At 45.1% G+C, this 26432-nt stretch overlaps 1 protein-coding gene across 7 annotated transcripts in view; it reads left to right on the top strand.

Moving 5' to 3' along the window:
• Positions 1-16587, top strand: part of LOC110536872 (FSD1-like protein) — a 74817-nt gene extending 58230 nt beyond the window's left edge. For 3 of the 7 annotated variants that reach the window (XM_036936757.2, XM_036936756.2, XM_090191560.1), the window contains 4 exons: positions 2241-2338; positions 7082-7333; positions 8831-8919; positions 13512-16587. In XM_036936757.2, the coding sequence (XP_036792652.2) occupies positions 2241-2338; positions 7082-7333; positions 8831-8919; positions 13512-13634 (562 nt within the window). In that variant the 3' untranslated portion in view covers positions 13635-16587. Of the gene's footprint in view, positions 1-2240; positions 2339-7081; positions 7411-8830; positions 8920-13511 lie in introns of all 7 variants that reach the window. The other 4 variants (XR_016484862.1, XM_036936758.2, XM_090191559.1 and 1 more) reach the window with 4 other exon arrangements.
• The last annotated feature ends 9845 nt before the right edge of the window (positions 16588-26432 follow it).

The following is a 26432-nucleotide window of genomic DNA, read 5'->3' as shown; positions in this document are numbered from 1 at the left end:
CTGTAGAGGATGTATTCCGGTCAGCCCTGTCACAGCACTGGTCCAGTTGTATCCTTCCATCCCCTCAATGTCAACCTTTAAATAGTCCCTTACATTGAGATCACATCAAACACAATAAGTCATTTTTAATTGCTTTTTTTGTTTCTCCTCTCATTGTGTCTAACACCCTTGTTTGCTTGTGTCTAACACCACTACGCTTGAGTTTGTGTTGAGGCGTTCAAATACCCACTTCATCCGTTGTTTTCTCTTTCTGGTTTTACCAATCTTCTGTCGGCTAGATTGGAGCTTGGAGATGAATATCTAGCTGACAGTAGATTCTACACAGCATCCTTTTTTTCCCACTCTGCTCTGTTGTCTTGTCTGTAATCACAGGGGGTTGGTGGCACCTTCATTTGGGAGGATGGGCTCGTTGTAATGGCTGGAGTGGAATCAGTGGAATGGTATCTTTTTTTTTTAATGTATTTTATTTGACCTTTTTTATTTAACTCGTCAAGTCAGTTAAAAACACATTCTTATTTACAATGACGGCCTACCGGGGAACAGTGGGTTAACTGCCTTGGTCAGGGGCAGAACGATATATTTTTACTTTGTCACCTCAGGGATTCAATCTAGTAACCTTTTGGTTACTGGCCCAACGCTCCAACCACTAGGCTACCTGTCGCCTCTACACTCTAACCACTAGGCTACCTGCCACCTCTACACTCTAACCACTAGGCTACCTGCCGCCTCTACACTCTAACCACTAGGCTACCTGCCACCTCTACACTCTAACCACTAGGCTACCCTGCCGCCTCTACACTCTACCCACTAGGCTACCCTGCCACCTCTACACTCTAACCACTAGGCTACCCTGCCACCTCTACACTCTAACCACTAGGCTACCCTGCCACCTCTACACTCTAACCACTAGGCTACCTCTACACTCTAACCACTAGGCTACCTGCCACCTCTACACTCTAACCACTAGGCTACCTGCCGCCTCTACACTCTACCCACTAGGCTACCTGCCACCTCTACACTCTAACCACTAGGCTACCTGCCACCTCTACACTCTAACCACTAGGCTACCTGCCACCTCTACACTCTAACCACTAGGCTACCTGCCGCCTCTACACTCTAACCACTAGGCTACCTGCCGCCTCTAAACTCTAACCACTAGGCTACCTGCCTCCTCTACACTCTAACCACTAGGCTACCTGCCACCTCTACACTCTAACCACTAGGCTACCTGCCGCCTCTACACTCTAACCACTAGGCTACCTGCCTCCTCTACACTCTAACCACTAGGCTACCTGCCTCCTCTACACTCTAACCACTAGGCTACCTGCCACCTCTACACTCTAACCACTAGGCTACCTGCCGCCTCTACACTCTAACCACTACGCTACCTGCCGCCTCTACACTCTAACCACTAGGCTACCTGCCACCTCTACACTCTAACCACTAGGCTACCTGCCACCTCTACACTCTAACCACAAGTCTACCTGCCACCTCTACACTCTACCCACTAGGCTACCTACCACCTCTACACTCTACCCACTAGGCTACCTACCACCTCTACACTCTACCCACTAGGCTACCTGCCACCTCTACACTCTAACCACTAGGCTACCTGCCACCTCTACACTCTAACCACAAGTCTACCTGCCACCTCTACACTCTACCCACTAGGCTACCTACCACCTCTACACTCTACCCACTAGGCTACCTACCACCTCTACACTCTACCCACTAGGCTACCTGCCGCCCCTACACTCTAACCACTAGACTACCTGCCTCTACACTCTAACCACTAGGCTACCTGCCGTCTCTACACCCTAACCACTAGGCTACCCTGCCACCTCTACACTCTAACCACTAGGCTACCTCTACACTCTAACCACTAGGCTACCCTGCCGCCTCTACACCCTAACCACTAGGCTACCCTGCCACCTCTACACTCTAACCACTAGGCTACCTCTACACTCTAACCACTAGGCTACCTGCCACCTCTACACTCTAACCACTAGGCTACCTGCCACCTCTACACTCTAACCACTAGGCTCCCTGCCGCCTCTACGCTCTAACCACTAGGCTACCTGCCGCCTCTACGCTCTAACCACTAGGCTAGCTGTCGCTCCCTGAGTTTGATGCCATTCCATTGTCTCTCTGTTCCAGACATTATTATGAGCAGCAGCCGATCGTCATCAGTCAAAATGTCAGTGTGTTATTGTTGTGTCCTCCCTTCCTCTCTGTGGTAGAAGTGGAACTCCGTCTCCCAAGAGAACGTCAACGACACGGTCGCCTGCCATCAGAGGAGGCAGAGACCGGTTCACTGGAGAGTCCTACACCGTGCTAGGTAGGTCAACACGCTCATCCCTCTGCCTCACACACACACACACACCGTGCTAGGTAGGTCAACACACTCATCCCTCTGCCCCACACACACACACACACCATGCTAGGTAGATAAACACACTCATCCCTCTGCCCCACACACACACACACACCGTGCTAGGTAGGTCAACACGCTCATCCCTCTGCCCCACACACACACCGTGCTAGGTAGGTCAACACGCTCATCCCTCTGCCCCACACACACACCGTGCTAGGTAGGTCAACACGCTCATCCCTCTGCCCCACACACACACCGTGCTAGGTAGGTCAACACGCTCATCCCTCTGCCCCACACACACACCGTGCTAGGTAGGTCAACACGCTCATCCCTCTGCCCCACACACACACCATGCTAGGTAGGTCAACACGCTCATCCCTCTGCCCCACACACACACCGTGCTAGGTAGGTCAACACGCTCATCCCTCTGCCCCACACACACACCGTGCTAGGTAGGTCAACACGCTCATCCCTCTGCCCCACACACACACCGTGCTAGGTAGGTCAACACGCTCATCCCTCTGCCCCACACACACACCGTGCTAGGTAGGTCAACACGCTCATCCCTCTGCCCCACACACACACCATGCTAGGTAGGTCAACACGCACACCGTGCTAGGTAGATAAACACAACGTTACCACATCACTGGGCTTGGTAAACACTACCAAACTTACATATATTTTAATGTGCCATGTATTCCTATATTGGGCAATCTGTCAACGGGAACTGATCCATATCTATGACTGGGTAAACAACAACCAACCCATAATGACTGACGGGTAGCTAAGCCAATAGGGTTAGCTTTCCCAGACACTGATTAAACAGCATGTTCAATAAGTACAGGATCAGGTATAATCTGTGTCTGAGAAGCCAGTCCATTGTGTAATTGGGTGTCTTGAGACACACCCATAAACACACAAGTCTCGACCCACGTAGTATAGTCATTAGTAGGTGAATTTGGCCCAAGGGTGACTTTTATTTGTGGTTTCAAAGTTTTCTGGGCAATTTTTTAAAACTTTTTTTTTTTTTAATATGCCGTCTCCAAATGATTTTGTAATTATGTTCTGGCCCCCTGACCATCTGCTCAATTAATACATCGTCCCATGGCTGAATCTAGTTGATGATCCCTGATTTCTTTTAACGTAGTAAGATATTTTGGGGGCGCTGTTGAGCACTGAGCAGATAAGACGTGAAACTCAGAGCACATTTTGTCTAACGTCTGTTGATTTATTGGCACAGAAGAGAAACATTTTACAATCAGCTAATTATTTAATCATATGATATCCGGCCCTAGGTGACACAAGTATGGTCAACACAGCAGGCCTTTCTAATCGACCTGGCCCGGGTATCCTGGAATGACATCGACCTCATCCCGTCAGTAGATGATGCCTGGCTATTATTTAAAAGTGCCTTCCTCACCATCTTAAATAAGCATGCCCCATTCAAAGAAATTACAACTAGGAATAGATATAGTCCTTGGTTCACTCCAGACCTGACTGCCCTTGACCAGCACAAAAACATCCTGTGGCGTTCTGCATTAGCATGGAATAGCCCCCGTGATATGCAACTTTTCAGGGAGGTTAGGAACCAATACACACAGGCAGTTAGGAAAGCAAAGGCTAGCTTTTTTAAACAGAAATTTGCATCCTGTAGCGCTAATTCCCAAAAGTTTTGGGACACTGTAAAGTCCATGGAGAATAAGAGCACCTCCTCCCAGCTTCCCACTGCTCTGAGACTAGGAAACACTGTCACCACAGATACCTTCTCCGCTATGCAATCTGGGTTCCGAGCTGGTCATGGGTGCACCTCAGCCACGCTCAAGGTACTAAACGACATCATAACCTGCCATCGATGAAAGACAGTACTGTGAAGCCGTATTCATCGACCTGGCCAAGGCTTTCGACTCTGTCAATCACTGTATTCTTATCGGCAGACTCGACAGCCTTGGTTTCTCAAATGATTGCCTCGCCTGGTTTACCAACTACTTCTCTGATATAGTTCAGTGTGTCAAATCGGAGGGTCTGCTGTCCGGACCTCTGGCAGTCTCTATGGGGGTGCCACAGAGTTCAATCCTCGGGCCGACTCTCTTCTCTGTATATATCAATGATGTCGCTCTTGCTGCTGGTGATTATCTCAAACACCTCTATGCAGACGACACCATTCTGTATACTTCTGGCCCTTCTTTGGACACTGTGTTAACAAACCTCCAGATGAGCTTCAATGCCATACAACTCTCCTTCCGTGGCCTCCAACTGCTCTTAAACGCAAGTGAAACTAAATGCATGCTCTTCAACCGATCACTGCCCGCACCTGCTCGCCCGTCCAGCATCACTACTCTGGACGGCTCTGACTTAGAATATGTGGACAACTACAAATACCTAGGTGTCTGGCTAGACTGTAAACTCTCCTTCCAGACTGACATTAAACATCTCCAATCCAAAATTACATCTAGAATCGGCTTCCTATATCACAACAAAGCATCCTTCACTCATGCTGCCAAACATACCCTCGTAAAACTGACCATCCTACCGATCCTTGACTTCGGTGATGTCATCTACAAAATAGCCTCCAACACTCTACTCAACAACCTGGATGCAGTCTTTCACAGTGCCATCCGTTTTGTCACCAAAGCCCCATATACTACCCACCATTGCGACCTGTACGCTCTCGTTGGCTGGCCCTCGCTTCATATTCGTCGCCCAACCCACTGGCTACAGGTCATCTGTAAGTCTCTGCCAGGTAAAGCCCCGCCTTATCTCAGTTTACTGGTCACCATAGCAGCACCCACTTGTAGCACGCGCTCCAGTAGGTATACCTCACTGGTCACCCCCAAAGCCAATTCCTCCTTTGGTTGTCTTTCCTTCCAGTTCTCTGCTGCCCATGACTGGAACAAACTGTAAATATCTCTGAAGCTGGAGACTCATATCTCCCTCACTAGCTTTAAGCATCAGCTGTCAGAGCAGCTCACAGATCACTGCACCTGTACATAGCTCATCTGTAAATAGCCCTTCTATCTACCTCATCCCCATACTGTATTTATGTATTTATCTTGCTCTTTTGCACCCCAGTATCTCTACTTGCACATTCATCTTCAGCACATCCTACCACTCCAGTGTTTAATTGCTATATTGTAATTATTTCACCACCATGGCCTATTTATTGCCTTACCTCCCTTATCTTACCTCACTTGCACACACTGTATATATACTTTTTGTTTTCTTTTGTTCTGCTGTATTATTGACTATGTTTTGTTTATTCCATGTGTAAGTCTGTGTCGAATTGCAATGCTTTATCTTGGCCAGGTCGCAGTTGCAAATGAGGACTTGTTCTCAACTAGCCTACCTGGTTAAATAAAGGTGAAATAAGAAATACATTTAAAAAAACACTATATATATATATATATATAATAATGATATAAACTATGCCTCTGGAAGCAACGTCTGCACAAGAACTGTTTGTCTGGAGCTTCATGAAATGGGTTTCCGTGGCCGAGCAGCCGCACACAAGCCTAAGATCACCAAGCGTCGGCTGATGTGGTGTAAAGCTCACTGTAATGGAAACGTGTTCTCTATAGCAGGGGAAATGTGTTCTCTGGGGCAGGGGAAATGTGTTCTCTGGAGCAGTGGAAACCTGTTCTCTGGAGCAGTGGAAACGTGTTCTCTGGAGCAGTGGAAACGTGTTCTCTGGAGCAGTGGAAACGTGTTCTCTGGAGCAGTGGAAACCTGTTCTCTGGGGCAGTGGAAACGTGTTCTCTGGAGCAGTGGAAACGTGTTCTCTGGAGCAGTGGAAACGTGTTCTCTGGAGCACTGGAAACGTGTTCTCTGGAGCACTGGAAACGTGTTCTCTGGAGCAGTGGAAACGTGTTCTCTGGGGCAGTGGAAACGTGTTCTCTGGGGCAGTGGAAACGTGTTCTCTGGAGCAGTGGAAACGTGTTCTCTGGAGCAGTGGAAACGTGTTCTCTGGAGCAGTGGAAACCTGTTCTCTGGAGCAGTGGAAACGTGTTCTCTGGAGCAGTGGAAACCTGTTCTCTGTAGCAGTGGAAACGTGTTCTCTGGGGCAGTGGAAACGTGTTCTCTGGAGCAGTGGAAACGTGTGCTCTGGGGCAGTGGAAACGTGTTCTCTGGAGCAGTGGAAACGTGTTCTCTGGGGCAGTGGAAACGTGTTCTCTGGAGCAGTGGAAACCTGTTCTCTATAGCAGGGGAAACGTGTTCTCTATAGCAGGGGAAACGTGTTCTCTGGAGCAGTGGAAACGTGTTCTCTGGAGCAGTGGAAACGTGTTCTCTGGAGCAGGGGAAACATTCCTACATCTAGTGGAAAGCCTTCCCAGAAGAGTGGAGGCTGTTATATCAGCAATGTTCCAACATCTAGTGGAAAGCCTTCCCAGATGAGTGAAGGCTGTTATAGCAGTAATGTTCCAACATCTAGTAGAAAGCCTTCCCAGAAGAGTGGAGGCTGTTATAGCAGCAATGTTCCAACATCTAGTGGAAAGCCTTCCCAGATGAGTGGAGGCTGTTATAGCAGCAATGTTCCAACCTCTAGTGGAAAGCCTTCCCAGAAGAGTGGAGGCTGTTATAGCAGCAAAGGGGGGACCTACTCCATATTAATGCCCATGATTTTGGAATGAGATGTTTGACGAACAGATGGCCACATGCTATTGGTCATGTAGTGTAATATAATATGTTGATAATATAATCTCTCCTCCCCAGGTGATACCAGTATGGACTGTGGTCAACACTACTGGGAGGTGAAAGCCCTTAAAGACTGTAAGTCCTACAGTGTTGGGGTCTCCTACAGGAACCTGGGAAAGTTTGACCAGCTGGGTAAGACCAACACTACCTGGTGTATCCACATCAACAACTGGCTACAGCCCTCCTTCGCTGCCAAGCACAACAACAAGGCCAAGAGCCTGGACGGCACCGCGCCTGGGCGCATCGGGGTCTTCTGTGACCTGGACTCAGGTGGGTTTATACAGTATAATATGAGGGGTTATTCAACACACTACGAGGTCCGGGGGCCTTCTGTGACCTGGACTCAGGTGGGTTTATACAGTATAATATGAGGGGTTATTCAACACACTACGAGGTCCGGGGGCCTTCTGTTTCCAGTTAAACCCTCGTAAAGCCTGTTGGATCCCGTTATATCTTAACACCCGTACTACTAAATGACTGTAGAGTAGATTACTTCCCACTGGGCCTCCATCCCCCAGGAAATGACTGTAGAGTAGATTACTACCCACTGGGCCTCCATCCCCCAGGAAATGACTGTAGAGTAGATTACTTCCCACTGGGCCTCCATCCCCCAGGAAATGACTGTAGAGTAGATTACTACCCACTGGGCCTCCATCCCCCAGGAAATGACTGTAGAGTAGATTACTTCCCACTGGGCCTCCATCCCCCAGGAAATGACTGTAGAGTAGATTACTACCACTGGGCCTCCATCCCCCAGGAAATGACTGTAGAGTAGATTACTACCCACTGGGCCTCCATCCCCCAGGAAATGACTGTAGAGTAGATTACTTCCCACTGGGCCTCCATCCCCCAGGAAAAGACTGTAGAGTAGATTACTTCCCACTGGGCCTCCATCCCCCAGGAAAAGACTGTAGAGTAGATTACTTCCCACTGGGCCTCCATCCCCCAGGAAATGACTGTAGAGTAGATTACTACCCACTGGGCCTCCATCCCCCAGGAAAAGACTGTAGAGTAAATTACTACCCACTGGGCCTCCATCCTCCAGGAAATGACTGTAGAGTAGATTACTACCCACTGGGCCTCCATCCCCCAGGAAAAGACTGTAGAGTAGATTACTACCCACTGGGCCTCCATCCTCCAGGAAAAGACTGTAGAGTAGATTACTACCCACTGGGCCTCCATCCCCCAGGAAATGACTGTAGAGTAGATTACTACCCACTGGGCCTCCATCCCCCAGGAAATGACTGTAGAGTAAATTACTACCCACTGGGCCTCCATCCCCCAGGAAATGACTGTAGAGTAAATTACTACCCACTGGGCCTCCATCCCCCAGGAAATGACTGTAGAGTAGATTACTACCCACTGGGCCTCCATCCCCCAGGAAATGACTGTAGAGTAGATTACTACCCACTGGGCCTCCATCCCCCAGGAAATGACTGTAGAGTAGATTACTACCCACTGGGCCTCCATCCTCCAGGAAATGACTGTGGAGTAGGCGACTACAAACAAGGCTTTTCTTCTTCCCAGAGGATCAAAATTATATTTTAATCATGCTCTCTGTGCTTGTAAAGTGGTACAGTCTTTCTCCCTACATAGTGCACTACTTTTGACCAGGTGGCCTATTCCCTATACACTGCTTTTGACCAGAGCCCATAGCGGTAGTTCACTATGTAGGGAACAGGCTACCATTTGGGATTGTAGGCTGTGCTTGAACAAGTGAAGTGGATACAGTAGTTTGTCTTAAATAACAGTTTTTCTCGTCCACAGGACAACTGTCCTTCTACAACGCTGAAACCAAGCAGTTGATCCACACGTTCAAGGCTAAGTTTAGCCAACCTGTAGTACCAGCCTTCATGGTAAGTCCTGTCGGGTGTCATGGCCGATGCACTCCTACTCGTGACTGTGTATTATACCAGAGAACCTGTCCTGTTATCAAGACCTAGATGACACCAATAGGTAACAAGTTATAGCGTGAACGTGTTATAACAGGTCCCTACAGGGTTATCAGGGCATTTATGTCACGCTATGTAACCGCTCATATTTAGGTATCTTTAATAGATGCATTATGCCAATAACATTGTAGTGTCGTCATTTTGTCTGTTCTCAAAAGTGTGCTCCTGTCATACCAGTGTTGGTGAATTTGGGGCGGCAGCGTAGCCTAGTGGTTAGAGTGTAGGGGCGGCAGGGTAGCCTAGTGGTTAGAGTGTAGGGGCGGCAGCGTAGCCTAGTGGTTAGAGTGTAGGGGCGGCAGCGTAGCCTAGTGGTTAGAGTGTAGGGGTGGCAGCGTAGCCTAGTGGTTAGAGTGTAGGGGCGGCAGCGTAGCCTAGTGGTTAGAGTGTAGGGGCGGCAGCGTAGCCTAGTGGTTAGGGTGTAGGGGCGGCAGCGTAGCCTAGTGGTTAGGGTGTAGGGGCGGCAGCGTAGCCTAGTGGTTAGAGTGTAGGGGCGGCAGCGTAGCCTAGTGGTTAGAGCGTTGGACTAGTAACCGGAAGGTTGCAAGGTCCAATGCCCCGGGCTGACAAGGTACAAATCTGTCGTTCTGCCCCCTGAACAAGGCAGTTAACCCACTGTTCCTAGGCCGTCATTGAAAATAAGAATTTGTTCTTAACTGACTTGCCTCGTTAAAAAAAGGTCAAATAAAAATATATATATGCCATAAAGCCTTACCACGATTTGAAATTATGCTTATATATATATATATGCCATACTACTATATATATGCCATACTTCTATGCCATACTACTATATATATGCCATACTTCTACAACACTGAAACCAAGCAGTTGATCCACACGCCTGTATCAGCCCCATTTCCCACTCCGTTCGGTACAGGCCCCCCCGAGTTACCACCTTCTCACTGAGGTCAATGGTGAATTAAGATCCCCACAGGGTTGAAATCTCAGGGTCAATGTTAGGGATCAAATCGTGTAGTCGGGGGTCATATCATAACTCTTTCATAACTAATTTACAGCCCTACTCCACATCACAATTAAGTTGTTCATATGGGTCTATAATGCACACATGAAAGGTCTATGTATAAATTCTATGCAGTCAATGTAAAGTCTAATCTATTTTTCCATCCATAAAGCGTTTTATAGCTAAGCACTTCACGGTAATTAACTGTGCAGTTTACCACTGAACTATAACACCAACCAACCAACATGAAAGTCAATGTGCTGTCATTTTCTATTTTCCCATTTATAAAACATTTATAAAAACATGCTTCACTTACCAAAACCAACACGGAACCGCAACACGGAACCGCAACACGGAATATGAAAGGAAACATTTGATTTTGGTTTTCCAGATGTAGCACATAAATCTATTGGACCCAAGATGTTCAACAGATCTTACTATTGACGTGTTGACTTTAAAATAAAATAAAAAATCATATTCAGTGTATTCAAATTTGAATTACTCATTTCAGAATAGCTGGCAATAACTATTTTAGTGGGTAAAACATACTAACACTGTGGTAAAGCTAGCTAGCATTTCCCCCCTTTTCACTAATGTAGCTAGCTAGCATTTCCCCCCTTTTCACTAATGTAGCTAGCTAGCATTTTCCCCCTTTTCACTAATGTAGCTAGCTAGCATTTCCCCCCTTTTCACTAATGTAGCTAGCTAGCATTTCCCCCCTTTTCACTAATGTAGCTAGCTACCAGCTAGCTAAGCCGTTGGCTATAGAGCCCCACAGTGGAAGTATCATAAAACCCATAAAACCTAGCGGTCAAACAGGGAAATGGTTCCAATCATTTTTCCCCTAGTGGATTTGTAGAAACACAAAGGGCTGTGTTTCGTCTAGGCTTACCCTGGTGTGATGTATTGATAACCATGTAAATCTCTCCCAGGTGTGACCTATTGATAACCATGTAAATCTCTCCCTGGTGTGACCTATTGATAACCATGTAAATCTCTCCCTGGTGTGATGTATTGATAACCATGTAAATCTCTCCCGGGTGTGATGTATTGATAACCATGTAAATCTCTCCCAGGTGTGACCTATTGATAACCATGTAAATCTCTCCCTGGTGTGACCTATTGATAACCATGTAAATCTCTCCCTGGTGTGACCTATTGATAACCATGTAAATCTCTCCCTGGCGTGACCTATTGATAACCATGTAAATCTCTCCCAGGTGTGACCTATTGATAACCATGTAAATCTCTCCCTGGTGTGATGTATTGATAACCATGTAAATCTCTCCCTGGTGTGATGTATTGATAACCATGTAAATCTCTCCCGGGTGTGATGTATTGATAACCATGTAAATCTCTCCCAGGTGTGATGTATTGATAACCATGTAAATCTCTCCCAGGCGTGACCTATTGATAACCATGTAAATCTCTCCCAGGTGTGATGTATTGATAACCATGTAAATCTCTCCCAGGCGTGACCTATTGATAACCATGTAAATCTCTCCCAGGTGTGATGTATTGATAACCATGTAAATCTCTCCCAGGCGTGACCTATTGATAACCATGTAAATCTCTCCCTGGTGTGATGTATTGATAACCATGTAAATCTCTCCCAGGCGTGACCTATTGATAACCATGTAAATCTCTCCCTGGTGTGATGTATTGATAACCATGTAAATCTCTCCCTGGTGTGACCTATTGATAACCATGTAAATCTCTCCCTGGTGTGACCTATTGATAACCATGTAAATCTCTCCCAGGTGTGATGTATTGATAACCATGTAAATCTCTCCCTGGTGTGACCTATTGATAACCATGTAAATCTCTCCCAGGTGTGATGTATTGATAACCATGTAAATCTCTCCCTGGTGTGACCTATTGATAACCATGTAAATCTCTCCCTGGTGTGACCTATTGATAACCATGTAAATCTCTCCCTGGTGTGACCTATTGATAACCATGTAAATCTCTCCCAGGTGTGATGTATTGATAACCATGTAAATCTCTCCCTGGTGTGACCTATTGATAACCATGTAAATCTCTCCCTGGTGTGACCTATTGATAACCATGTAAATCTCTCCCTGGTGTGACCTATTGATAACCATGTAAATCTCTCCCTGGTGTGATGTATTGATAACCATGTAAATCTCTCCCAGGTGTGACCTATTGATAACCATGTAAATCTCTCCCAGGTGTGATGTATTGATAACCATGTAAATCTCTCCCTGGTGTGACCTATTGATAACCATGTAAATCTCTCCCTGGTGTGACCTATTGATAACCATGTAAATCTCTCCCTGGTGTGACCTATTGATAACCATGTAAATCTCTCCCTGGTGTGACCTATTGATAACCATGTAAATCTCTCCCAGGTGTGATGTATTGATAACCATGTAAATCTCTCCCTGGTGTGACCTATTGATAACCATGTAAATCTCTCCCAGGTGTGATGTATTGATAACCATGTAAATCTCTCCCTGGTGTGACCTATTGATAACCATGTAAATCTCTCCCTGGTGTGATGTATTGATAACCATGTAAATCTCTCCCGGGTGTGATGTATTGATAACCATGTAAATCTCTCCCTGGTGTGACCTATTGATAACCATGTAAATCTCTCCCTGGTGTGACCTATTGATAACCATGTAAATCTCTCCCTGGTGTGACCTATTGATAACCATGTAAATCTCTCCCTGGTGTGATGTATTGATAACCATGTAAATCTCTCCCAGGTGTGACCTATTGATAACCATGTAAATCTCTCCCTGGTGTGACCTATTGATAACCATGTAAATCTCTCCCAGGTGTGATGTATTGATAACCATGTAAATCTCTCCCTGGTGTGACCTATTGATAACCATGTAAATCTCTCCCTGGTGTGATGTATTGATAACCATGTAAATCTCTCCCTGGCGTGACCTATTGATAACCATGTAAATCTCTCCCTGGTGTGACCTATTGATAACCATGTAAATCTCTCCCTGGTGTGACCTATTGATAACCATGTAAATCTCTCCCAGGTGTGACCTATTGATAACCATATTTGTTCCATTTTCTTTGGGGGTTTTTCTTAGTTTTTTCCTGTGAAGCGCATTGCGTTGCTTTCATGTCTGAAATGTGCTATATTAATAAAGCTTGGTTTGACTCAAATTCTTATTTTCAATGACGGCCTAGTTCAGGGGCAGAACGACAGATTTGTACCTTGTCAGCTCGGGAGGATTTGAACTTGCAACCTTCCGGTTACTAGTCCAACGCTCTAACCACTAGGCTACCCTGCCGCTAGGAGGGTACCTCACCTTCTCTTCACGTGTTATTCTACATACCTGTGAAATGTACTGGATATGCGTAGGCATCGCTGTTCCCAGTGTTCAGGTCCTTGGTCTACCAGGAATCCTTGTTGAAGCTTGTGCTCAGTCCATAGCTCTGTTCATGTTGTCATAAAGTGGCAGCAGTTTCCGAGCCATGTGTCTTTATAACTCCCTCCGTGACGATGATCGTGTTCTTTACGTGTGTGTGTGTTTGTGTTGTGCTCCAGGTTTGGTGCGGAGGACTGAGCCTCAGTACAGGCATGCAAGTCCCCAGTGCAGTCAAGAGTTTCCAGAAGACCGAGAACGGCCTGGGAGGATCCAACAGCAGCCTCAACAGCATGGCCCAGTAGCCCACACACTCACGGGCTACATCTGGAACAGCACCCTATTCTCTACTCAGTGCACTACTGTTGCTCTATGCGGGCTCTAGTCAAACGTAGTGCACTATATAGGGAATAGGGTTCTATAGGGCTCTGTTCTAAAGTAGTGCACTATATAGGGAATAGGGTTCCATAGGGCTCTGGTCTAAAGTAGTGCACTATATAGGGAATAGGGTTCCATAGGGCTCTGGTCTAAAGTAGTGCACTATATAGGGAATAGGGTTCCATAGGGCTCTGGTCTAAAGTAGTGCACTATATAGGGAATAGGGTTCCATAGGACTCTGGTCTAAAGTAGTGCACTATATAGGGAATAGGGTTCTATAGGGCTCTGGTCTAAAGTAGTGCACTACATAGGGAATAGGGTTCCATTTCAGACGCAACCAATTATGAACTGAACTTGCTCCTCTGACTTCCTGCTTTCTGTGCAAGTACAACCCCTTCCTGTTTCTGATCTGTCAGTCAACCCGAGCTGCCCGCTTCAGATGCACTGCGAGACATGAGAAACGCTGAGCATTGGAGGAACAAAACCAGCCTCGCCTTCACTCCTCTCGCAGTTTAACCAAGCCGCTCCAGACCCTTAGAGGGTGTCATCACGCATCAGGGCTCTCCAAGCCTGTTCCTGGAGAGCTACCGTCCTGTAGGTTTCCACTGACCCTAACCTAGCACCTGATTCTAATAATAATAGCTGATTGATAAGCTGAATCATGGGTTGGAGCAAACTTACAGGGGGGGGGTAGCTCTTCAGGAACAACCAATAACCCAGCTGCAGCATTAAGGGTTAGTGGAACCCTCTTTACAATGTTCCAAATCGCTTAGGGTTCGAATATTAAATTAAGATTCTCATTCTGGATCAGGAATGCTAGACGTTTAATCAGGGAATAGATGAGTGCACTTAGTTTTTTTTTTCCTCCTTTTTGTTAGAATGCTGAGTTTTTAGATCATTCTGTCTCTCTCTGAAGTGTGAATGTCTGTTTTATGGCATGCCGAGAAAACCAACCTGATTACTTAACAGCTCCTATATTGACTCGTGTGTGTGTGTGTGTGTGTGTGTGTGACTATGGCAGTCATGTCAGTGAATGGATTATAACTCCTCCCTCTCTCGTAGAGGCGTCGTTTTGGTTTGATCCCTCAGTCTCTTCACTACTGAACAATACCTTGTCCGAACTAAACTGCAGGTTTGCACACAATACAGTACCTGAAGTTAGGGTTGACTTAAGTGATGGAGAACTGTTGCACAGGGAATGATAACATGTGATGCAGTTCTGTTTTCGTCTCGTGCTTACATGTCCTGTGCACCAGGCTCAGTGTGACCCAAATCACACCCTATTCCCTATATAAAGTGCACTACTTTTGACCAGGGCCCCTATGACGATCCCTGGTCATGCACTAAGGCCCTATGGGGCCTGGGCAAAAGTAGTGCCCTATATAGGGAACAGGGTGCCATTTGGGAAGCAGTCTTGGAACCTAGACGTCAAGAGTGTGGTGATCTGTGTCTGTACGTCATTGAGAAGTGTGTGTGTTCCTATTCATATCTTATGGCACCTTATTCCCATTTTATAGTGCACTAGTGCCCTAAATAGGGAATAGGGTGCCTTTAAGGACCCTCCTATTACTGTACCTTTTTAAAGCGTTCAGAGGTTCATCTCATGATATCGCTCACAAACGGCAGTCCTTAAAAATGAGGTACCTTTTTTTGAAAAGGGTGATAGACATCAGATATACACTGAGAGTGCAAAACATTAAGAACACCCCTTTTTGCCCTCAGAACAACCTCCATTTGTGGGGGCATGAACAAGATTTTGAAAGCGTTCCACAGGGATGCTGGGCCCATGTTAACTCCCAATGCTTCCCCACAGTTGTGTCATGTTGGCTGGATGTCCTTTGGGTGGTGGACCATTCTTGATACACACGGGAAACTGTTGAGTGTGAAAAAACCCAGCAACGTTGCAGTTCTTGACACACAAACCGGTGTCCCTGGCACCTACTACCATACCCGTTCAAAGGCACTTAAATCTTTTGCCTTACCCATTTACCCTCTGAATGACACACATACTCTATCCATGTCATCTACACTGATTTAAAGTGGATTTAACAAGTGATATCATAAGGGATCATAGCTTTCACCTGGTCAGTCATGGAAAGAGCAGGTGTTCCTAATGTTTTGTCCACTCAGTGTCTACATGATTATATTGATACATAAGGTCATCATCAGTTAGAATGAGATGTCTGTCATATTGTGTCAAAACCACCAAAGATTATGTTTAGTGAGGGGAAATTGATATGGGAATACTTTATATTCTGCCACCTGGTGTCTGGATGATGTCACTACAATAATTCAGGACGAGATCCTAAAGCCAGACACATCTCTCTTTCTGACCACTACAGCCAGACACTTCTCTGACCACTACAGCCAGACACTTCTCTGACCACTGCACACTACAGCCAGACACTTCTCTGACCACTACAGCCAGACACTTCTCTGACCACTGCACACAATACCTTTCTTCATACATTTACTTAGTTTTCTGGTTTTTGTTTTGAAATGATAATTTTATTTGACATAATTTAGGCATATCAGTGGTCTCAATGCTGAATATGTCACATTTACCTGGATTATTAGAGAGAGACTGATTCAAACTAAATAACGGACCCTTTTGTGCATCAATATCATGTTGTGTATACTGGTCGAACTCTTTTCAATGTTTGGTTATTTCCTTTTCCTACCATGTTTTCCTTCTTCCTGCTGTTCTGTGTTGGGCCGTTCGAGGGAGAAGGACATCTCCGCTTGTCTTCATGTGGGCCAACCTTTTCAGTTATACTGTATTCACATTGTTTTGTGATATTTGACTGCAAACATGTGACTCTTTAGATATGTCCACCTCTCCATTGAAACACCAAATAAACAGTTTTCACCCCCTGGAAACATTTTTGCTTTATCTTTCTCGTTGACTTTAAACTATGAAGCGTATTGAGGCAGGGTTGATTGAAAAGTGAATCAATTCTCTGTGTTTTTATTTTAGCTTACAAACATTTTGAGTTTTCTAAACCACATGGTAGAGTAATTGGATTCTCTGTTTGTCTATGTGGGCCTGTTGTATGCTTACTACTGGTACAAAATGTCATGCTCTCACAGATGGCCATTCCATTTGTAAGATGGCGCCGGAGAAGAAGGCAGACGTTTTACGTGCCCCGATTTTCTGTTTTTTTTTGTTTGGAACTTTTAGTTTTTATTTTGTACATAATGTTGCCGCCACCGTCTCTTATGACCGAACATAACTTCTGGACATCAGGACTGCGATTACTCACCACCTTTAATGTGTCTGACGAGGCCGACACCAACGATATACTGCTTTCTCGGGAACAGGCCCAGATCCCCCATGATTTGCATGAAGAGTAGGTGGAGAAAAAAGGGGCCGGAGGGCAGGCTGCCTTCTGAGAATTCGTAGGCGATAGAATAAACCCCCACTACCTTGAACGTTTGCTAGCAGAATGGAATCTTTGGACGATAAAATAGATGACCTACGCGGAAGATTAAACTACCAAAGGGACATTCAAAACTGTAGTATCTTATGCTTCACAGAGTCGTGGCTGAACAACGACACTATCAACATACAGCTGGCTGGTTATACGCTGTACCGGCAGGATAGGACAGCGGCGTCTGGTAAGACAAGGGATGTGGCGGAGTATGTATGTATGTATATAGGTAAACAACAGCTGGAGCACGAAATCTAAGGAAGTCTCGAGGTTTAGCTCACCTGAGGTAGAGTATCTCATGATAAGCTGTAGAACACACTATTTACCAAGAGAGTTTTCATCTGTATTCTTCATAGCTGTCTATTTACCACCTACTCCACATACAGAGACACATACAAGCTCTCCCTCACCCTCTATTTGGCAAATCTGACCATAATTCCATCCTCCTGATTCCGGCTTACAAGCCAAAATTAAAGCAGGAAGCTTTAGTGTCTCGGTAAATAAAAAAGTGGTCAGATGAAGCAGATGCTAAACTGCAGGACTGTTTTGCTATCACAGACTGGAACATGTTCCTGGATTCTTCCAATGGCATTGAGAAGTATACCACCACATCAGTCATTGGCTTCATCAATAAGTGCAACGTCCCCCCCCCAGTGACTTACATACCCCAACCAGAAGCCATGGATTACAACAACACCCGCACTGAGCTAAAGGGTAGCGCTGCCGCTTTCAAGGAGTGGGACTCTAACCCGGAAGCTTACAAGAAATCCTGCTATGCCCTCCGACGAACCATCAAACAGGCAAAGCGTCAATACAGGACTAAGATTGAATCACACTACACCGGCTCCGACGCTCGTCAGATGTGGCAGGGCTTGCATACTATTACGGACTATAAAAGGGAAGCACAGCCGAGAGCTGCCCAGTGACACGAGCCTACCAGACAAGCTAAATCACTTCTTTGCTCGCTTCGAGGAAAGTAACCCTGAAACATGCATGAGAGCATCAGCTGTTCCGGATGACTGTGTGATCACACTCTCCGTAGCTGATGTGAGTAAGCCCTTTAAACAGGTCAATATCCACAACGCCGCAGGGCCAGACGGATTACCAGGACTTGTACTCCGAGCATGCGTTGACCATCTGGCAAATGTCTTCACTGACATTTTCAACCTGTCTCTGACTGAGTCTGTAATACAAACATGTTTCATGCAGACCACCATAGTCCCTGTGCCCCGGAACACTAAGGTAATCTGTCTAATTGACTACTGACCTGAAGCACTCACGTCTGTAGCCATGAAGTGCTTTGAAAGGCTGGTCATGGCTCACATCAACACTATTATCCCAGAAACCCTAGACCCACTCCAATTTGCATACTACCCCAACAGATCCACAGATGATGCAGTCTTTTCTGCACTCCACACTGCCCTTTCCCACCTGGACAAAAGGAACACCTATGTGAGAATGCTATTCATTGACTGCTCAGCATTCAACACCATAGTGCCCTCAAATCTCATCACTAAGCGTAAGGACCCTGGGACAAAACAGAGGGTAGTGCGTACGGCCCAGTATATCACTGAGGCCAAGCTTCCTGCCACCCAGGACCTCCTATACCAGGTGTGTATAAAAATGTCAAAGACTCCAGCCATCCTAGTCATAGACTGTTCTCTCTCTGCTACCGAATGGCAAACGCTACCGGACCGCCACGTCTAGGTCCAAAAGACTTCTTAACAGCTTCCACCCCCAAGCCATGAGACTCCTGAACAGCTTCCACCCCCCAAGCCATGAGACTCCTGAACAGCTTCCACCCCCCAAGCCATGAGACTCCTGAACAGCTTCCACCCCCAAGCCATGAGACTCCTGAACAGCTTCCACCCCCAAGCCATGAGACTCCTGAACAGCTTCCACCCCCAAGCCATGAGACTCCTGAACAGCTTCCACCCCCAAGCCATGAGACTCCTGAACAGCTACTGCTGCTCTTTAATTGTTTTGTATCTTTTTTAACTTGTTTTGTTTCTTAACTGTATTGTTGGTTAAGTAAGTAAGCATTTCACTGTTGTATTTGGCGCATGTGACACACTTCGATTTGCTTGGATCTTGTGCTCTACCTTGGCAAATAAAGGTGCAGTTTCAGTCATATCCAATACCAGTATTGAATTCCAGTCTTTGAATGAAGCTGTGTCTGCATGTGTGGTATTACAATTATACACTTCAATAGTATTTACCAATCCTTGTCCTGGGACATCAATGGTTACACATTGTAACTATGCAATAAACTAGAAAATGATTTAACAAGTTAAAGGCTGATTTTGTAATTCATATATATATATAATTTTAAAAAACAGTACACTCCACTTCTTATGCATCATGTAAATACTCTCCAACCGGTTCATCTCAGTATCTAATTTCCTTCATCTGCATTGATCTGATAAAAACAGGATAGGTGTAGTATTTCATCAAATGAGACTTAATTTCAACCAGGAGAGAATGTGAAACGCTTCATTGAAAGAAGTTCATTATCCAAGGGTTATAAATACATAATACATGCATTATAAATATTATAATTGTAATATATTATAAATACAAGTTCAATCTGTACTTCAATGCACATCTGGTGTTCATTATAAAAACAGAGGAAGAAAGAAGAGGTGACGAGAGGTCTAAAAGACAAAGAGAAAGAGGTAAGAGCAGGGAAGACAGCTAATGATTAATGAATTGCAGTGCTACCCTAATATTCTCTCAGTTCATCACAATTATATAATAGTTTCTCTAGTTGTGTCTCCTAGCCAGCCTTGGGCTCCCAGTCGGACCGAAGTTTATCTTAAGAGCAGGTGAGGTGGCGATGAATGGGGGTTGGCATCCCCTCTCACGTCAAAACATACCTGCAGACGAGAGAGAGATGGAGAGAGAGCGATAAGCATGTTTAAGCCTTGTTTTTTTTGTCATTCTAACACTGTCAGTCATCATAATCATCAGGAGGTGAAATGCAAAACGGACCTTGGATCATTAATTCTGGGAATACTGCATCTCTATCTGTATTTCAATGTAAAGCATCTTTAATAATACTTCCTGTATAATATAAACTGACCTGGGATCATTAACTCTGGGACTACTACATCTCTTTAATAATACTTCCTGTATAATATAAACTGACCTGGGATCATTAACTCTGGGACTACTACATCTCTTTAATAATACTTCCTGTATAATATAAACTGACCTGGGATCATTAACTCTGAGACTACTACATCTCTTTAGTAATACTTCCTGTATAATATAAACTGACCTGGGATCATTAACTCTGGGACTACTACATCTCTTTAATAATACTTCCTGTATAATATAAACTGACCTGGGATCATTAACTCTGGGACTACTACATCTCTTTAATAATACTTCCTGTATAATATAAACTGACCTGGGATCATTAACTCTGGGACTACTGCATCTCTTTAATAATACTTCCTGTATAATATAAACTGACCTGGGATCATTAACTCTGGGACTACTACATCTCTTTAATAATACTTCCTGTATAATATAAACTGACCTGGGATCATTAACTCTGGGACTACTGTATCTCTATCTGTATTTCAATGTAAAGCATCTCTTTAATAATACTTCCTGTTGACCCGACCAAGTGACCTCTCACCTCTGATCATTCTGTTGCCCTCTATGTAGCCAGTTCAGATGCGGGAGGGGTTCACCGACACAGCTGATATAACCTAGAGGATTTAGGGAAAAGGGGAGAGACTGTTATTGAGAAAATAAGGAAGTTAAATGTACAGTGTTCAACAGGAATCTTATCCCATCCTGGTCCTCGTGTCCATCCTCATGAAGTTATGCAGGACACAGGTAGCCTTCACACGCCTGAATCCCCCCCAGGAGGCAGTCCCAGATGGCCCTGGTCACCCAACCTTGCAGTGCCCCTACATGGTAAATGTAGGCAATCGTTTTGAAGGTATCCCCAGTTACAAGGTATCTGTTGGAATATGGAAGATAATGTAATTATTAGACTTTTACATCACCAGGTCATTGTGGATTACTAAAGTATAATATCCCTGATAACAAATCAAAATAACATTGGATTGATATGTGTAGTATGTGTCAGTAGCAGGATCATGTCAAGGATAACATCACAAATTAATACATAAATACCACTTGAAGCTTCATGATGAGTTGATCATTTGAATCAGCTGTGCAGTGCTGAGGCAAAAACAACAATGTGCTCCTCTTTGAGTCCCCAGGACTGAGAACCACTGCTCTTCATTTGGGATCTCTTCATGTGTAGATAGGATTTCACAGCTCTATTTTTCTGAGGACAGAAAAACCTCACAAGAAACATACCTCATTATAGTCAAAATACACCACACTGAATATTATGTTACTGTTATCTCTGTCCTGACTTCTAGGAACTGGAACTACAAAAGTACCTGCCCTATCCAGACTAGCCTCCTCTCTCACTGACAGCTGGGGCTGCTATCCTTTCACCCTCCACCATGGTTGTTAGCTAGCTACCTACAAATACATTTGGAGTTTGTTTTTTTACAGTGATAAATACATCAAGATAGCTAATGTGAAGTTAGGTAGCTGGTGTTGATTTAATTGACTTAGCTAGCTATCTATAAAATCTGTAAAGTTGGCTAGATATCTATCTAGCTACGTTTACAGCACATTTGAGTTAGCCTGCACTGTAGCTAGTTGGAAAAAAAACGATGTATTATTAGCTTTTACATTTTCTAAATGTGTTTACTTAGTTGAATAGGTTCTCCCAGCCATGTGGACGATTGGAAAAAGGGCAGCAAAGTGTGTTTGTCACCAGAGCGTTTTAAAGCAAATTCCTATTTACCTGTGATGATTCATGAAATGGAGAATGAATTAAACTACTTACCCATTCAATAACCAGACCTTCATACACACTTCGCTATGCGGAATTCTTGACGCACAATCAAGCGTGTTGCTATATACTGCCATATGCTGCCAGCACGCCCACAAGCGAGCCACTCTGGGCGACCTAAGCGGCACGCTGCAATTTACCGCTTGCTAGTGTACACGAGCCGCCGCATATGCCTAAAACAACATTGCGGGACTGCGGTTGGGTTTGGGATCAGTTCTTGCGGTTGGGTTTGGGATCAGTTCTTGCAGTAGCGGGTGGGAGTCGGACAGAAAGCCAGCGAGTGCTGGCAGGACCGGGATGAAGAAATTGGTCCTGTACAGACCTTTACTGTGCACCATGACAGTGAAGCCTGGAACATTAGAGGTGTTTACTACTGTGTCAGTGTGAAAAGTAGGGAATTAGCTAAGGAAACTGACAGATCAATAACATTACATACTGACTAATATAACTCACGTTGCACTGAAAAAAATTCTGAATATCAATCTTCAATCGTTTGGTCGATGATTTCATTGTTTTGATTCAGGTCTAGTTTGATTGAGGCAAAAAAATAATGTAAGCCAACTTTTGGCCAGCTCTCTCTGGAACGGTAGATCAACTGGCGAAAGCTTGCCAACTTCATTTACTTCTAAAACGTAACGAAAACAATGGCTACAAAACATTTCCACACAAATAACTGCTGTCAGATAGCGATATGGAGGTGGCTATTATTACTATCTGACAGATAACTAGAGGCTAGAGACGACCTGGCTGTGGTAGCTACTCACTGGTCTTAGCTTATTCATTCACCTCAGTTGCGAGGCGATGGAACAGTAGCTAACGTTACACGTCAGATACAACACTAGCTCAACACCGCGAATAAACACTTTTTAAAAATTCTGTTAAACAGCAGTTACTTTGCCAGCTCCATCAGTCAACCAAAGAGTAGCCAGTTTCTGTTCTGCTTCCTTTTACATATCAGAAGCTTCTAAAGCAATGACATAATTTCCTGGGATTTTCCAAGCTGTTTAAAGGCACAGTCAACTTAGTGTATGTAAACTTCGGACCCACTGGAATTGTGATACGGTGAATTATAAGTGAAATAATCTGTAAACAATTGTTGGAAAAATAACTTGTGTCAGGCACCAAGTAGATGTCCTAATCGACTTGCCAAAACCATAGTTCGTTAATAAGAAATGTGTGAAGTGGTTGAAAAACGAGTTTCAATGACTCCAACCTGAGTGTATGTAAACTTCTGACTTCAACTGTATGATAAATAGAGAGTAGAGGGTGGGGGGGGGCACACAATGCAAATAGTCCGGGTAGACATTTGATTACCTGTTCAGGAGTCTTATGGCTTGTGGGTCAAATCTGTTGAGAAGCCTTTTGGTCCTAGACTTGGCACTCCGGTACCGTTTGCCATGCGGTAGTAGAGATTACAGTCTATGACTGGGGTGGCTGGGGTCTTTGACAATTTTTAGGGCTTTCCTCTGACACCGCCTGGTGTAGAGGTCCTGGATGGCAGGCAGTTTAGCCCCAGTGATGTACTGGGCTGTGCGCATTACCCTCTGCCGTGCCTTGCGGTCGGAGGCCGAGCAATTACCGTGCCAGGCAGTGATGCAACCAGTAAGGATGCTCTTGATGTTGCAGCTATAGAACCTTTAGAGGATCTGAGGACCCATGCCAAATCTTTTTAGTTTCCTGACTGGGAATAGGCTTTGTCGTGCCCTCTTCACGACTGTCTTGGTGTGTTTGGACCATTCTAGTTGGTTGGTGATGTGGACACCAAGGAACTTGAAGCTCTCAACCTGCTCCACTACAGCCGAGTCAATGAGAATGGGGGCGTGATCGGTCCTCCTTTTCCTGTAGTCCACAATCATTGAGGGAAAGGTTGTTATTGTTACACCACCCGGCCAGGTCTCTGACTTCCTCCCTATAGGCTGTCTCGTCGTTGTCGGTGATCAGGCCTACCACTGTTGTGTCGTCTGCAAACTTAATGATGGTGTTGAAGTCGTGCCTGGCCATACAGTCGTGGGTGAACAGAGAGTACAGGAGGGGACTGAGCACGCACCCCTGGGGGGCTCCAGTGTTGAGGATCAGTGTGGCAGATGTGTTACCTACCCTCACCACCTGGGGGTGGCCCGTCAGGAAGTCCAGGATCCAGTTTCAGAGGTGTTTAGTCCCAGGATCCTTAGCTTAGGTGTTCCTTTTGTCCAGGTGGGAAAGGGCAGTGTGGAGTGCAATAAAGACTGCATCATCTGTGGATCTGTTGGGGCGGTATGCAAATTGGAGTGGGTCTAGGGTTTCTGGGATAATGGTGTTGATGTGAACCATTACCAACCTTTCAAAGCACTTCATGGCTACGGACGTGAGTGCTACGGGTCTGAAGTCATTTAGGCAGGTTGCCTTCGTGTTCTTGGGCACAGGGACTATGGGGGTCTGCTTGAACTATGTTGGTATTACAGACTCAATCAGGAACATGTTGAAAATGTCAGTTAAGGCACCTGCCAGGTGGTCAGCGCATGCCCGGAGCACATGTCCTGGTAATCCATCTGGCCCCGCAGCCTTGTGAATGTTGACCTGTTTAAAGGTTTTACTCACATCGGCTACGGAGAGCGTGATCACCCAGTCGTCCGGAACAGCTGATGCTCCAATGCATGCCTCAGTGTTGCTTGCCTTGAAGTGAGCGTAGAAGTGATTTAGCTTGTCTGGTAAGCTCGTGTCACTGGGCAGCTCGCAGCTGTGCTTCCCTTTGTAGTCTGTAATAGTTTGCAAGCCCTGCCACATCTGACGAGCGTCGGAGCCGGTGTAGTATGATTTAATCTTAGCCTTGTATTGGCGCTTTGCCTGTTTGATGGTTCGTCGCAGGGCATAGCAGGATTTCTTGTAAGCTTCCGGGTTAGAGTCCCGCACCTTGAAAGCGGCAGCTCTACCCTTTAGCTCAGTGCGAATGTTGCCTGTAATCCATGGCTTCTGGTTGGGGTATGTTCGTACAGTCACTGTGGGGACGACTTCCTCAATGCACTTATTGATAAAGCCAGTGACTGATGTGGTGTACTCCTCAATGTAACCGGAAGAATCCCGGAACATGTTCCAGTCTGTGCTGCAAAACAGTCCTGTAGTTTAGCATCTGCTTCATCTGACCACTTTTTTATTGACCGAGTCACTTTAATTTGAGCTTTCATTTGAGCTTGTAAGCAGGAGTCAGGAAGATAGAATTGTGGTCGGATTTACCAAATGGAGGGCGAGGGTGAGCTTTGTACGCGTCTCTGTGTGTGGAGTACAGGTGATCTAGAATTGTTTTCCCTCTGGTTGCACATTTAACATGTTCATGGAAATTAAGTAGAACTGATCCCTAATATTCTGAATCGTTCTCTTCATATATTCTAGTCAGTCTCTTGATAAAATACTAATTAAAAAGGTGCACCACATTTAAAGGAATAACTTTCAATAAATGTACTGAAAACCCTATTGAATGAAAAATCCAGGATAAATTCTGTTGGCCAGCAAATGGGAGGGTATTCAGCAGTTGAATTGAATTAAAGTGTATTCACCGCACACAAGGGAATCCCACCTGCAAAGCCCGTTATGCACCTGCATAAGGTCAGTCTGAATACCAACTACTGAGAAGTGCATAGGAAGGGCATGCATTACCTAAGTCTGAATCGGGCCCTATGTGCGTAGTTGGAGCCTGTGTCTATACAGATAGGTTCAAAAGAAAGGCAACTCTGCTCTCAGATCAGCTTTCTCCATTCTAATCTTATCTTGACATTATAATAATTTCACAATACTGACGACGGATCAGCTCCGTTAAATATTAATGACTGCAACTAATGAGGCAACTTATTCTAATGCTTACCTGTAACGGTTTTCTTCTATCTCCTCCTCTGATGAAGAGGTAGAACAAGGATCGGACCAAAATGCAGCGTGTCGATTGCGATTCATGTTTAATGAAAAAACACACTAAACACTACAAAAACAATAAACGTAACGAAAACCTAAACAGCCTATCTGGTGAAAACACATAGACAGGAACAATCACCCACAAACACACAGTGAAACCCAGGCTACCTAAATATGGTTCCCAATCAGAGACAATGACGAACACCTGCCTCTGATTGAGAACCATATCAGGCCGAACATAGAACTAGACAAACTAGACATGTAACATAGAATGCCCACTCAGATCACACCCTGACCAACCACAACATAGAAATATACAAAGTAAACTATGGTCAGGGTGTGACATTACCCTATAATAATGCACTCAATCACATATCCATTTGGCACATAATTGCGCATGCTGTTACACATCATGAAATGTATGTTTAACTCCGTTGGCTGAACATGACATTAACGTCAATATGATTTAAATGTGTAGGCCCACTGCCATTCATTCTTATCCTTCCCTTTTCTTGTTCAAAGAC

This window comes from Oncorhynchus mykiss, chromosome 12 (genome assembly GCF_057628025.1).
Source record: "Oncorhynchus mykiss isolate SJ-2025 chromosome 12, ASM5762802v1, whole genome shotgun sequence".
In the NCBI taxonomy this organism is placed as follows: Eukaryota; Metazoa; Chordata; class Actinopteri; order Salmoniformes; family Salmonidae; genus Oncorhynchus; species Oncorhynchus mykiss.
The sequence above is the reverse complement of the archived record's forward strand: the minus strand, read 5'-3'. Positions and strand labels throughout refer to the sequence as shown.